At 44.5% G+C, this 14,898-nt stretch overlaps 2 protein-coding genes across 2 annotated transcripts in view; one reads left to right on the forward strand and one right to left on the reverse strand.

Moving 5' to 3' along the window:
* Positions 1-13,571, reverse strand: part of LIMD1 (LIM domain containing 1) — a 44,722-nt gene extending 31,151 nt beyond the window's left edge. Inside the window, exons 1-2 of the mRNA XM_053409831.1 lie at positions 13,255-13,571; positions 10,698-12,536 (exon numbers count right to left, since the gene is read on the reverse strand). Of these exons, the coding sequence (XP_053265806.1) occupies positions 10,698-12,174 (1,477 nt within the window). The 5' untranslated portion in view covers positions 12,175-12,536; positions 13,255-13,571. The remainder of the gene's footprint in view (positions 1-10,697; positions 12,537-13,254) is intronic.
* LOC128424059 (uncharacterized) overlaps positions 1-14,898 on the forward strand; it is a 155,340-nt gene that overhangs the window by 30,400 nt on the left and 110,042 nt on the right. The window lies entirely within an intron of this gene.

Genomic DNA, 14,898 nt, shown 5'->3' on the forward strand with positions numbered 1-14,898 from the left:
AATGTGGTCAGCAATATTAGACATGCTCTCCCCTTCCCATCTACTGTCTGCTGTCCTGTCTCTCTGGCCAATTCTCCAGCTGTGGCCCATCCTAATAGAGGAATCTTCAGCACAGATGATGCCTTGACTACTGCAATGCTGCCTCATACATTAAGCATGTGAGAGGGAACATACCTTCCTCACTGCCTCACATAGTCAGAGCATCTCTGCAAAAGTGACTGAGCACCAAAAGAATGTTGGCATGCTATATTAATTCAGCAGCAAATCTTCTTAACCACCAAGCTGTTTCCATTCACACAACTCAAAAAACCCCCCCCAGAACCTCTGCTCCTATGTCAGAGTTATTTAAACCTCAGAAGCCAAATGTAGGTGAGCCTATTTAAACATGAGCAGCAGCGTGAGTAGCAATGATGTATTCTCTATTAGACTGCATAATGACTTCAAGCCAGCTTCTGAAGCAGTTATCTAGCATAAACACCCTGCTTTCAACTATTCTGTGCCTATAGCTGACAGCAAACCCTGCCTAACCTCAATCCTTTTTCATTTCACACCTGTTCTGTTGAACAGAACACAATAGGCTTAATTGTAATTATGGTTAAAATTACTTTTGATACAAGTTGGCTATTTATAAACCATGAAAATTAAGTTTGTGGGCCTTCTTTCTTTTTAATTAACCCCCATCATATATAGGCAGGAGAATAATCCTTTGTAATGCAGAGATTTAAAAAAAATTAATTAAAGACTGAACCTATTCGTTTCTGAAGGGCAACCATTTCTAAAATGACTAAATGGATCATCATGAGCCACACAGTGAGCTCACAAATTCAGAACGCAACGAAGCACAACTTTTTTCATACAACACCAGACCTCTTCATCTTTTCAGGGCGTCAGTGCAACCGTTTCTCTACATTAATGCCTTTGGTCAGGAACTCACAATGGGCTCTTTCCAACTAACCCTTGCATGGACTTCTCATCATCCACAGACCACACCTCATTCTCATGAGGAATGCTCACTTCCCAACCTATCTACACCAAAAATAAACTGAACACTAGTTGAGGGTCGCAGCAACACAAGGCCTCAGAGTTTGTGCTGACCACAGTTGAGGTGCCAAGAGCAGGAGTAATGTTTTTTTCAAAAAAAGATAAAAACAAGTTCAATGAAATCCTGCTCTTGAGCACGTTTAAATTTGAGACTGGCTCAGAGCAGTATCTGATGCTCCACAACAGCTAACAAGTTGTGTTCAATTGCTCACCTCTGTCACCCACACTGTGTATTCTCCCTCCTTCCAAACTGAAGTATGGACAATACAAGGGCATTTAATTTTTGAGCCCATTCGTTTTGAGAGGACATCCTTATTTTGCATACTATTACTGTATAAGGAAGTACATTACATAGCGTAATCATGTGTAGTTCTCCAGTCTGCTGAAGAACCTGCGGTCTAGTATGTACTCGGAAGGACCACATAAACCTTTCTGCACTTTTATTTCATATGGTCCTTTTTCCTGTTTTTTTATTATTTTTATTTAATTCTCTCCCTCCTTAGATCATCTCTGTTCCAAATATTTTCTATATTACAAAATTACAACAATTAAAAAAGCAACTCCTGTCCAGCATACATCCAATGACCTACTCACATGCCCATCTGTGAAAACAGCCGGACTGGCAGGCTTAGGGAGAGGGCATTTTCGGCGATGACTCTATATTTGTGGGATGTTTTGCCCCATCAGTGAAAGCCTTTAAGAACAAAATTTTTTTTTCCTTCCTGTAGCACCTTAAAGACCAACTAAGTCAGTTCTTGGTATGAGCTTTCGTGTGCATGCACACTTCTTCAGATGCACTTGAAACAGAAGTTGCCAGATCCCTCTATATAGTGAGAAGGTGGGGAGGGGTATTACTCAGAAGGGTGGTGGGAATGGGTGATTGGCAGATAGCTGTGATGAGCCTGTTGACGACTCTTAACGACTGCAATAGGTCTTACAGGAAAAAGCAAGGGGTGAGAAGGTGAAAAATGGCTTTCCAGTCTATAGACTGGAAAGAGAAGCTGCTGAATTGCAACTCATTACCAAACTTAAAACCATGGAGAGACCTGGTCTGAACAAAGACATTGGATTCTTATCTCATTATACATGACAAAGCCATTTTTCACCTTCTCACCCCTTGCTTTTTCCTGTAAGACCTATTGCAGTCGTTAAGAGTCGTCAACAGGCTCATCACAGCTATCTGCCAATCACCCATACCAAGAACTAACTTAGTTGGTCTTTAAGGTGCTACTGGAAGGAAAAAAATTTTTTGTTTTGACTATGGCAGACCAACACGGCTACCTTTCTGTAGCCTTTAAGAACGTCTGCATTCTTTGCTACTAGCCCAGAGATGGATGGAAGGAGAAGTACCAACAAAACAATGAATTGCAGACAAAAATGATGGCGTACACAGAGATGGCGAAACTGACGGGGAAGATCAGAAACCAGGAAAATCAAGTATTTTAAAAAGACTGGAGAAAATTCTTAATTTATTTAAAAGACCACTGCAAACAGTTAAAATCACTGGCAGGGATGTAATGACACATGTAATGTGGAATTATCTATGGTAACTATGGACATACAACAGATGGACAATGGTAAGAGATGCAGTAAATTTAATCTTAAATATGGAACCCATGGAGGGAAGGAGGGAGGTCCAAAAGGTTCAAAAGAACCTTTCATTTTAATGTTTGAAATGGTTAAGTTAAAATGCATAAAATTGTGAAAAACCAATAATTAATAATAATTAATAAGAACGTCTGCATTCTCTTAAACAGGATGCTTGCTCAGATTGTTGATCTTATGAAGTGGCTGTAGCTACAATTATTGATCAGCTCTTAGTGTTCTTGCAGGCCTTGATGTGCTTTTAGTGTTAGTGCTGGTTCTTATACTAATTTTTAGTAATATTGCCGTATTGCTTTTTGAAGATTATCATTATTTATACTGTATGCTGATCAATGGAAGCTGTTGTGAGGAGGTTTTTCTCTTAAATACTTTTACAGTGGTACCTCGGGTTAAGAACTTAATTCGTTCTGGAGGTCTTTTCTTCACATGAATCCTGAGGTACCACTTTAGCTAATGAGGCCTCCTGCTGCTGCCGCTGCGTGATTTCTGTTCTCATCCTGAAGCAAAGTTCTTAACCCAAGGTACTATTTTCTGGGTTAGCGGAGTCTGTAATCTGAAGCATATGTAACCCGAGGTACTACTGTAATAGTAATATGAACAATAGTGTCGTGGTCAAGGTGAATAAAGGAAACAAGCTATTTCTTAAAAAAAGGGCAACCGCTGACCAAGGAAACCCAGCAGAGAACGATTTGGTGCAAGGGTTATGTGCATGCACGCAGCTTCTAAAAGCTAGGAATCTTTGTGTCCTCCACTTACTGCTGACAGTTCACATGTGTGTGCAAAAATATTGTGTGTCAGTATGAGTCTCTTCTTGCATCGAGGTTATAGTCCTCTGTAATGCATCATAACAGCAGCTGGAAGCAAGGCATGCACATCTGTATTAGTATTCTGCGCAACCCACAATACTTGTTTACATGGCAGAACACAACCTCTGCATCTGAATGGACGGGCAGTTCATACATTCAGACTCTTCAGAGCCCTGGTAGAATGGCCACAATGTTTGAAGAGGAAAACAGAAGCAACTCATAATTTTCACTTTGGTTTTCTAGTTGTAGGGCAATTTGTCCCCGCACAAAGATGCCTCTGTTCGCCTTTAGCATCATGTGGAAAGTAAATGCCTGACTTGCATCTTAGCTTCTGAACAAGGAATCTTTGGAGCAGAGCAGGACTGAAAACATGCCTTGTGAAAATACGCCTCGGCTCTTATCAGACTTGGTTTCTTCATCATAAATCACAAGAAATGTTGTCACCGGGGAAAAACCCCACCTCATGAGGCCCACGCGTCAGAAGCTTAGGAGCTGTCAGTAATGGAAACTCAATCCTCTGAAATGATTCAAAATGCCAACAGTCCCAGCCACAATGCTAACAAAATCAACAACTTTATTTCAGCTTCCTGGCTTTCTGAAGCGCTCAAGAAAACTTGCAAACAGAACTGTCTCTCATCATTTAAAAAGTAATAATAAATTAAGCGAACTCTAGTCATTCTGAGTTACTAACAAGGTTGAAATGTCTGCTTGGGTGTGTCTGACTATCGTGGTAGCCTCCTCATTAAACTCTTGCTAATGTAAGATTTTTCCCTATTGGGCTTCAACTCGCATCATTCTTGACCGTTGGTTATTATGCTGACTGGGAGTCCAAACACATCTGGAGGTTCCACAGGTCATCAACGAGTTAAAGTGAACCAAATTGTTGGTTTCTACTTTATTGTATGTACACAAAATGCAGAAATGCATATTATATGCTCTCAGATTTAAGCCAAAAGTAAAAGCATACTCTACAAACCTCATGCTGTACCATTCTGTGTAAACCAGGCATGTCCAAAGTCTGTTTGGGGGGCCTAATCCGGCCCGCTGGTTGATTTAATTCGGCTCCCATGGCAGTATATGTCCTGGGGTAAAAATCCTTTAAAAAGCTCAGCAACTTTGGTCCGCCCTCAAGCATGTTCACTTCATCAAATTTGGCCCTCTTTGAAAAAAGAAGATCTTAGTGGAGGGCTAGAGTTAGATGCGACAAGCCCAAGTCTAATCATACCCTCTCCCTTTCCATCATAGTCCTTCCCAAGTTAAATCATGAGTTGTTGCTAGTCAAGACCATAATACAATTTCTGCTATTACAGTGTTTTTGCACTTTCAATTGAAAGGTTGGGCAGCGAAGCAGAGCAGAACCCTTCAGGCACCAAGGCTTTGATAATATCAGTTCTGAAAGGCTTTCCCTGCCTGGCATGATATTGTCAGAAAAGCAACCAAAACAAAGAGTTACACATCTCACAGTAATAAAAGAAGCACTGCTCTACACCACAAGGAGCTGTTTATAGGTGCAGTAGCTCTTAAAGCTCAGCTGTAGCACAAAGAAAAAGGCAGTTGTGGTAGGGCTGCCGTATTTCAAAAGGGGAAAATCCAAAAGTTGTTGAGCTTTTCAAAGTTTTGCCCAAATGAAGTTTCTGAGCTAGTTTTAAGGAAATTCGCCAGAATCTGCACTACTGACATGGATTGCCATATGTCTGGATTTTCCCGGACATTTCAGCTATTTTCGCCCGGACACAGTTTCCGATGACCTGATCCCTGCTATGTCCAGCAAATTCCAGACATATGGCAACCCTAAGTCATGGTATCTATTAAGGAGAAAATCAAACTGGGAACAAGTCACCTACTTGCCATCCTAAAGGAATCTGGAGTCAGCGAATACCGTATTTTTTGCACCATAACACTCACTTTTTTCCTCCTAGAAAGTAAGGGGAAATGTCTGTGCGTGTTATGGAGCGAATGCCTGCGGGTGGCGGGGGAGATCTGCTGCAGTCGTGAGCAGAGGATCCATGGTTCCCCTTCCTTCCCTCCTCCGTGGTTACAAAGCATGGATCCACATGGATCCTCAGGATTTTTGCATTGGGCTACTCCAAACTCACTGTCAGATCACATGTCTGTGGCCACAGCATGAACCACAAAAATCATATACAGTGGTACCTCGCAAGACGAAAAACTCGTAAGACGAAAGAGTTTTCCGTTTTTTGAGTCGCTTTGCAAGACGATTTTCCCTATGGGCTTGCTTCGCAAGACGAAAACGTCTTGCGAGTTCTTGCGAGTTTGTTTCCTTTTTCGTAAAGCCGCTAAGTACCGTTAATAGCCGTGCTTCGCAAGACGAAAAAACCGTGAGACGAAGAGACTCGCAGAACGAATTAATTTCGTCTTGCGAGGCACCACTGTAGCCACTATTTCGTTTAGAATATTTTTTTCTTCTTTTCCTCCTCTAAAAACTACATGCGTGTTATGGTCTGGTGCGTGTTATAGAGCGAAAAATACGGTATATATATGCCAACATACATCTTCAAATCTAATATCTAGCTAGGCCAGGGCTACAAATGATGGAATAGAGCCCACCTGCCATGCAGTGATGTCACTAGAACTGTGTTGGCAAATGCAGCTTATCTGCAACCAAGTTAAGCGTACAGGGAGACCAAGCCAGATGGGCGGGGTATAATCAGCGGTGTAGCTAGCTGCTCAAGTGCCCGGTTCCAGTGTTGGCATCCCGCCACCGTTGGCGGAGCGAGCTGCCCATGCGGGCAGGGCACGCAGCGTGGAGCCTCTCTGCTCTCCCCCTCAGATGTAGGGAGGCTGAGGGAGAGGCGGTGGGCAGACGCAAGCCCAACACTGCCGTTTCAGGCAGCACGGAGCCTGCAGGCGCCCAAGCCACCACGTCACTCCCAGGAGAGATGCGTGGCTCAGGCCTGCTGCAGGCCCCGCGGCAAGTGCCAGCCCCCATGGTGTGGCGCCCAGTGCCAGCCACGTTTAGTTACGCGTGTTGATTGAACTAAAAAGTTTCATGATCCCAATTTTTTAAATTATTTTTTTAAACTCACATTTTTGTCATTTTGTCACACACACCCCAGTGTTGACACCCAGGGCGGACCACACCCCCGCGCCCCCTTCCTCTGCCACTGTAAATAAATTGTTATTGTTAATAATAATAATAATAATAATAATAATAATAATAATAATAATAATAAAAAATCCTTTCAGCTACGACTTTCAAACCACTCATGTTTCCATTTCCTGATTTTCACAAACTAGGATGCAATTGCTGAACACACTTTTTGCACTTGTAGAATGGGTAGAGTAGGCTTGCTCTGAAAATTCCCTCATGTGCAACATACGCCAAAGCTCTGGATAACTCAATGCTCCTATCGTGTTCAAAACCAATTCCACTACTTACACTTAAATATCAGGAGATTAAAGGGGTGGGCGTACAATATTCTACAGCGACGAATTTCCCAATGTATTCCATGCAAATATATGTCATCAGGAAGCAATTCCTACATTACATTTTCTTCATGGGCGTGCCTTTAGAATAACTAGACCAGAAAAGTACACATTGGGTTGGATCCAGACCCCGCCCCCAGCAGTAGCATCCCCTTAGTGGAGTTCTGCTCAGAAAAGCACAAGTGTGGCAGAGCAGAAAGGCCATTTTTGCCACTCCCACCTGCAGCCTCCAGCACTGCCTTTGAGGCTGCTCCAACTCTCAGGAGCACATTTTTAGGGGGCACAGGGGTGGGGAAAGTGAGTGGACATCGACTACTCCGCCACTGGCATTCCTTCTCTGGATCAAAAGACTTCTGCGGATGCAAAGAGTCCTGCCATTCATGTCTGGAACCTAGCCACAGAAAATATTCTTCCAGAAACTAAATGTATGTGGATTCCCCACCCCGCACCAGGGAAGAAAAAAGAGAGAGTGCGATCAAGATATTGCATTCTTTGCAGCTCCGGAAGAAAACAAACACAAAGAGGATTTCAATTCCAAAAGAATGTTTCCCATGCTCTTTCCTTTTGCAGAATCGTTCTGAAAATAGTCCTATAGAGCAAAGCCTTATGTTGGAAGAGGCCTGGAGTCAACTGTATACATTCTCTAATTTTTCGTCAGTGACGCTGCCCCCTACATCCTTCTCAGGCTTTTCCTGAGGTGGTGAGGGTCTATTATTGGATTCCAAGGGGACTTGAAGTAGCCTCAGCTTTCCTCTTTCCCACAAGTACATTAATTAAAATAATCTTACACACCCACTGTCTAGACCTTCTGTTGCCAAAATTACTATTGTGTTTCATTACATGCTTTCAGGGAGATCAAAGTATACCGCTCGCGATGCTATTTAGTGAAGGGCAAAAGCCAAAACTCACTCCCCAAGTTTAGACGCGCTATATTGGTACACGTCTATTTCTCCAGAGCACATTTATACACTGTCATTCAGCCTGACTGGTTTCCACACAACGTGTAGCCTCATTCCTCAGAAAAGCAAAATCCAAAATACAGCTCACATGACCACTTCTTGATGCCAGGTGAATCTTATTCTGCACAGATTGCATCATGCCCATAATTAGAAAGAAGACTGTCTGAAACAACTGCATCTTGCGCTCAGGACAATTTTTCAGCTTGCTGTCCCTCCAAAAAACAACCAAACCTCAGCACAGATGAGCAACTGCATGAAAAAGTAAAATCCAAAAGCAACTGTGTGAATTGGGGCCTAGCCTACTATTAATGTGGCTGTCCTCTGTGAATTTAGGCTTTCAGGTTAAGACAGAAAGTTCTAGGAAATAACTAAGAATATTAAATCACAGTTCTTGCCTAATCTGGTATGCCCTAGTTTCAATTTTACCTAGACATGAGCTAAATTGTGCATCCCCACAAACCTCCTAATTACAATTTAGCATCTTCCTGAGATAAGAACTATTTTGCCTTAATACTAACAAAAATTTTTTTAAGTCCATCACCAAAAGAAAGCTGGTGTAGCATAGTGGTTATGAACTTTAACCTATGAGCAGGGAAATCCTAAATTTAAATCTCAAGCTCACTGATTGGCCTCTCCATCTATCATGTGGCGTTAACAACACAGGTCTACAAGCTGGAGACCACAGGGAAAGACTTCTACTCTCATGGTCCACTTGTGAACTGCTAGACACATCCAGCTTGCCACAGAATGCTGGCGAGGATGACAAACCTTGGGGCGACCCAAGGAGGCCATCCTTATGTTCTCAAGAAAATGATTTCTTGAAACTTCCTGGCAATTATAGGGCAGGAATTACATGCTTTCAGAAACCATCTCCCATCATCTGTGACCACTGGCCATGGTAGCTGGGCCTGATAGGGCCTGTGGTCCAACATCTGGAGGACAACATGTTGGCTACCCTGGCCCAGTAGTGTGGAGGGCACAGGGTGCAAAAATTGTTAGGGGCACAAAATTTCAACACAGCCTCAACACAGCTGTACGCTTCCATTGCTGGGCTCCACTGAAAACGGCTTCTCCATGCAAAGCAGTCAAAGACCTCTGCAGATAATAGAATAACTCTTCTTTTCTTACCTCTGCAGCTGCAATCTCCTGGGTGACACGAACACCATTAGGCAGTTGAATGTGCACCCTCCCACCCACCCCTTCGCATGGTCCCCGGGTACTGGCAGCCCTCGCTATGCCACTGCCCTGGCCTACCATATCCCTGTTAAGTGACAGCAACCGTAAGGCTAGAAAAAAACGTAAGTAGCAATGTGACGTTCTTTTATCTGCATGCTCTTTGAAGCGTTTTAAATATAAGAATCAAGTAGGATAGAAGAGCGATGGATTCACTGTACTGATGCTGTTACATTTAGGACACCTAGCCCTACGATCTATCACTGGAAAAGTAAAAGAGGCATGTGTAATTAGTGGCAAAATTATCTCCCGTTTTCAATAAAGCCAGCAGCAGATCTACCGCTTGCAATCATATGGGCAACCTCTACTCATTAAGCTACAGGCCTGCTGTTCAGCTTCTCTAAAGGTCAGTGCCCCACCTGGCAAAGAAGTAAATGGAAAAACACATAAGCTACTACTGTCAGAATTGCATAATGAGCATACCATGATAACAGATTTAAAGCCTCCTCAAGAACGCACCCTAATGAGAAAACACCAAATATGCTGAGCACCTGCTAGTAGAAAACCAAGAAGTATGACTAAGTAAGACGAGACAACGGTCCAATTACGTACTTCTTTAACCTGTGGTTCAACAAGTGACAGCCTGCGCACTGAATCTAACTGGGCACACTCAGCTGATTTACTGGCAAGGGAGCAAGTCCTCTTGCATGTGAGAGGCTGCAGAAGAACAAGGCAAGGGACATGCATCGTGAAAGTGCCCCACAGAATCCTTTTTGGCCCAGCTGGCTGCCCCATACACAAAGTCTGGGGTTCGTTCAAAAGGGCGCCCTCTCTGGGGAGCATTCTAAGTTTACATGCTGACTCATTACTATTGTTCTATATCACCCCACCTCTTCCAGAGAGGAGTGGGGCGACTGAGAGGTAGCCGCCTTCCTTGGTAACAGAGTGGCAGGGATGAGACTTGACTCCTCACCCCATCAACCGTTCAGAGCAGCCCACAAGTTAGTTGCCGACGAGGGACAATTTCCCAACAATTCTTCTTAAATCCTAGTACTTTTGGGTTCACCGGGTGATGAGCTTGGTTGCCTAAACAGAATACAGCTTAAAAGCAATACAGTATTGTACAAGATACAATATTATGTGGCCTTGGTGCCATGATCCTTAATTCACTTCCATGGAACTAAAGGCCACTTACAACTGGCCAGTTTCTTTCACACAGCATTTTTCCAGGTTGTCACCCAAACCAGCAACTGCTTTGGGTGAACCTAGTCGGCCTTTTCAGGGCGAGAACGAAACACTATTTAATCAATTTCCCCATCAGATTATTTTAAAGCCAGTGATTAAAATAATAATAGCTATAATCCGACACACAGCACAAATTAACTGCAGCCACTGAAACATTAAAATTGGTATATCAACTTGCTTCTAAAATACGCTTCCCATTCCCTTTTTCCCTAGCTTATCATTTTCTACTGAAGTTTTTATATTAAAATTGTAGCTTTCGGTAAACATAATTTGAAAAGTATTAGCTGCTCCCCATGATTACTGACACTGAAAAGAACAACGCAAGAAATATGCCTGCAGGTGCAAAATACTGTAGCATTTATCAATGAACATATAAATAAAAATCCAATGCGCTGTTAAGTGTAAGAACGCATATACCTACCAAAGTAGTCAGCCTTTGGACAAACATCCATCTCCTGCTCCAGGCGCTGGGTAAGAGCTTCTAATTTTAATTCAGCTGTGGATGGACCCTGTTCCTGCTGAGGAAGGAGTGTCTGGCAGGGTAGCTTTATTTTTGCAGAAGCGGTGGTTTCGTGGTGACCAGAGTCATGCCGCAGAGTGGCGGTGCCCTCTTTAAAAGGAGATTTCCGAACATCAGAAATCATTGGCCCATGAGATGTTGAGCAGATGGAATTCTGCTCGGGACTCATGCCAGACCCAGCACAATTGAGCCTGTGATTTTGACCGTGGACTACAAAATGACCTGTCGGTTTCGGATGAGTGTTAGTTTGTTGATAATCTACACTTGGAGGTAGGGGAGCAGGAAGGAGGCCGGAAGCTGAAGGCTGAGTACTGTCACTATGTTTCGACTGAATATTACCATTGCTTTTGTTTGGAGTACCAGAAGCCCACAATTCCATGCCACAGTTTGGGTTAAAATCATCAGACCGATTGGAAGGGCGTCCAGAGAATGACGGAGACCTCTGCTGCGAATATTCTGCGGACAACTCATCACCAAACCCAGTGGAAGAGGCTAACGGGGTACAGGCCTTAGAGAAAGACGATGATCTCGGGCAACCTGGATTCAGCTCATAGCTTTGGCTAAGCCCCGGGCCTTCGCCACTGCTTTCCTGACTTCCATACCCGCTTTCTGAAGACCTGTAGGAGTTCCGTGGCTGCTGGTATGAATGGAGATCTGCCTGAGGTTTCGTAGGACTTCTCTGCAACAACTCGTCATGATTAACACTGGACCATAAATGGGGGCCCATGCTGGATTTCAGGCTAGAAAACTTGCCAGCATCTCTTCCCCAACTTTGAAGGCTTGCCCGGTTATCACTGTTATTGGGCTCCTCATGAGAAAGAGAGCAAAAAGATGTCTTAGGATTACATGGGTTCAGCTGACCTGCTCTCTGATAACTATGTCCTCCAGAAACGTCAGAACCCTGGAGACTTTCACTGTATCCGTAATCATCGCTGGACCTCTTGTCATCCTGGTATAACTTTGTTCGCTCTCCATCAGCATGTGCTTGGGGGTGGTTTGGGAAGGCAAGTTGATGGCCTGCACACACGGTTGACGGTGTAGCCAGAGGGGGCTTTGCTATATTTTCTCCTGAATGCAGTTTATTTGTTCCTGCAGTGCTTCTAGCCACAGGATGGCCTGGGAGCAGATGCTGAAGGCCAAAACCAGCCCCGCCATTTGGAGCCCCCGAGGCTGAGTTCACCAATTCCTCTTGTTCTCGCTGTTTCTGAAGGTGAATTTTGGCCATTTTGGTAGCAAAAACCCTCCTCGTTTCTTCAAATTCTGGGTTGTTCCCAACTGCTTTGTCTACTCGAAAGAGCCCATCTTTGGAGGCTTCATACATATTGAGATCTTCTATGAATTTACTCGCCTCCAGACCCAGGTCATCGTATTTGTCCATTTTGTAAAGATTCACTTGTGCCTACAAACAAGCAGGATGGAAAAACCAAAGCGATGGTATTTTAACTGCTCAAGTCAGCTCAAGATTTCCACTCAGCAACCAATGGAGCTACTTAAGGCATCCAAAACATCCCATGTAAAACGTAATTAATATTTTTTATGAGAAAAAAACAGAAAAACAACAATAACACAGGTCCCCAAACCTGTTCTTAAAAGGTTTCCTCTTCCTCAGGTTATACAAGATAACTTTAAGTGCAGAGGGTATCCCTCCAAAAAATGGCAAGATCCAATTCTTTGTGCTTTTAATCGGACAGAAATGTTTCTTCAGGCTTCCCCCGCTTTTATTCACATTGGTGGAAAATACTGAAATAATAGAGGACAAAGGGGTGTTTTAGCACAACTCTCACCAAAACCCACGCATTCTCTCCCCTGCTACTGCCAGAGGAGATTACCTCTTGGGCTAACCTTGGGGGCAGACAAACTGTGGGTCAGCATGTGTTGTTTGGGGTCAGGTCAGGGTGGTGCAAGGAAGTTTCTAAACACAGGATCTCTCGTGGATGCTTTTGGTTGAGATTCCTGCATTGCAGGGGGTTAGACTAGATGACCCTGGGGGTGGGGGGTCCCTTCCAACCTTGCGAGACTCTAGGGTTCCCATGGGGTCGCCGCGCGTGGAGTAAACAGGAAAAGCCCTCCAACCAGAGGAAACAGGAGCAGCTCCGGGGAAGCCGCGCGCAGGTTCCTATCCACTGTGGAGGAAGGAAGGAAACAAACGCGCGCTTTCCAGATTCCGGCCCCGCCAAAGCAGAGGAGAAACCTTCGCCACTCCTTCGCCGCCCACCCAACCCGACTCAAACTTGGGAAAGGAGATTTCTCTCCTCGCCACCCCGCCTTCCTCAAGAATGTCCCCCTCCTTCCCGCTCCCTCTGGGGGGAAAGAGGCCATTTGGAGCAGCGCGCGCGCAGAGCTTTTACGCGCAAACTTTTTACGCGCGGAAGTTCTGCTCGCTCGCTTGCTAGTTTGCGCGCAGGCAGCGGGCAGCGCCAACCCTTTGCTGCGGCGCTTCTCCTCCTGACTCACTCACCCGAGGGCGGACTCCGCCTGCTCTGTGGGGGGAGACGAGCTTCTCGCCTTCCTTCCCCCCCACCGACGAAAAGTTCTCGCGGCTGCGCTAGCGGAGAGGACGGCGCGCTGCTTCTCCTTCGCCAAGGGCCGTGGCGCCGCCGCTCGCCCTTGCTCTCCGCGCAACCGCGAGGTTTCCTTCCTCCCTTCCGAGGCGCCGCTCTTTTCGGGCCCCCGAGGCACTTCGGCCTCCTCCTCTTCCCTTTCTCGCTCGTTCGACAACCCCTCGCCTTCCCGTGCCAGGCTAGAGGAGGAGGCGGGAGGAGGAGGAGCCGAGGCCGGCGGGGAGGAGTTGCGAACAGGTCTTTGCAACGTGGTTGAAAGGGAAAGAGAGAGCGAGGGAGACCCGGGTTAGTCAGCGCTGGAGCGGGACCAAAACCGCCCTGCTCTCCTCCCAGCGCTTGCAGCCTCCAGCCTCGGGTGATTTACTCGGAGCCAGCACGGAAAACGGTTCTCAGTGCCCGTCCCGAAATACTATCAGCAGCAGCAGCGGTAGTCCCTGCACTGGTGGCGCTCCTGCCTTCAAAACAACCCTGCGAGGTAGTCCGGGCTGAATGGCGGTGCCTGGCTCGCTGTCAGATCCGCTGGCCGTTTGACACTTAACTCAGTGGTTCTCCAAGGGTGGCAGATCGCCCTGATGTGGCAGGAGGGGATGGCAAGTGTGGCAGGAAGATTTAAGGACAATCAAAGAAACGTTTAAACATGTCAGTGCATTGTAAACATGTCTGGCCTCACGCCGAATATGGATAGTATCTTTTCAAAACGAGAGCAAGAGCATCAGGTGACGATTGTAGACAGTCCCAGGAAAATGCCAGGATTTGTTTCTGTTTTCCTTTTTTTTTAAAAAAAAATGATATTTATTCAAAATTTCATCAATACATAAACAAAAACAAGAAAAACAGAAAAAATACAGCAAAAAATAAAACAAAAAGAAAAAACCAAAAAAGAAAAAAGAAAAATACAAATCTCAGATTACAACTTTTCATTTGCTTATTTCTTGAACCTCCTCACACCTCCCTTTTTGTATTCTAGTTTAATTCGTTATTCCAGCAAATTCTTCCCATGTTTCTCAATTTTAATTTAAATGATTAATCTTCACAATCTATCTTATTTATTAATTCAACATAACCTTTCCATCTTTTAATATAATCTGTTATTCAATTTACCTTAATCTCTTTAACCATCTTATCTTAAAAATCTTAAAATTTCAAAGTTTACATCATATTCATTCATATCTCCTTAAATCATTTCTGCTATAGCCAATTTAGTTCCTTTCCAGCATATTCCCTGATATTTCATTAATGTTACACTAATTCCAAAATTAACAAAAGAATTTCCCTTGATATCTCTATTTTTTATCCAACGTCCCTTCTTCCTGGTTTCGGGTCATGTCAGTCCTTTCTGTCCATTACATCCAGTCCATCAATCTGGTGTTCTTATGTCCGAGGCCCTTAAGTCTCTTCTTGGCCCCCTCTGCACATTTTCTTGTCCTTGTTTGTGCTTGCACACTTCTTTGTCTATTGTTGGTTTCTTGGGGAGTGGGTCTCCGGAGGGTTCCATCCGGTAATAATTTTCCATTTTCCTTCGTCAGACTGGCCCCTTCCCC

The sequence above is a fragment of the Podarcis raffonei genome, chromosome 12, assembly GCF_027172205.1.
Source record: "Podarcis raffonei isolate rPodRaf1 chromosome 12, rPodRaf1.pri, whole genome shotgun sequence".
In the NCBI taxonomy this organism is placed as follows: Eukaryota; Metazoa; Chordata; class Lepidosauria; order Squamata; family Lacertidae; genus Podarcis; species Podarcis raffonei.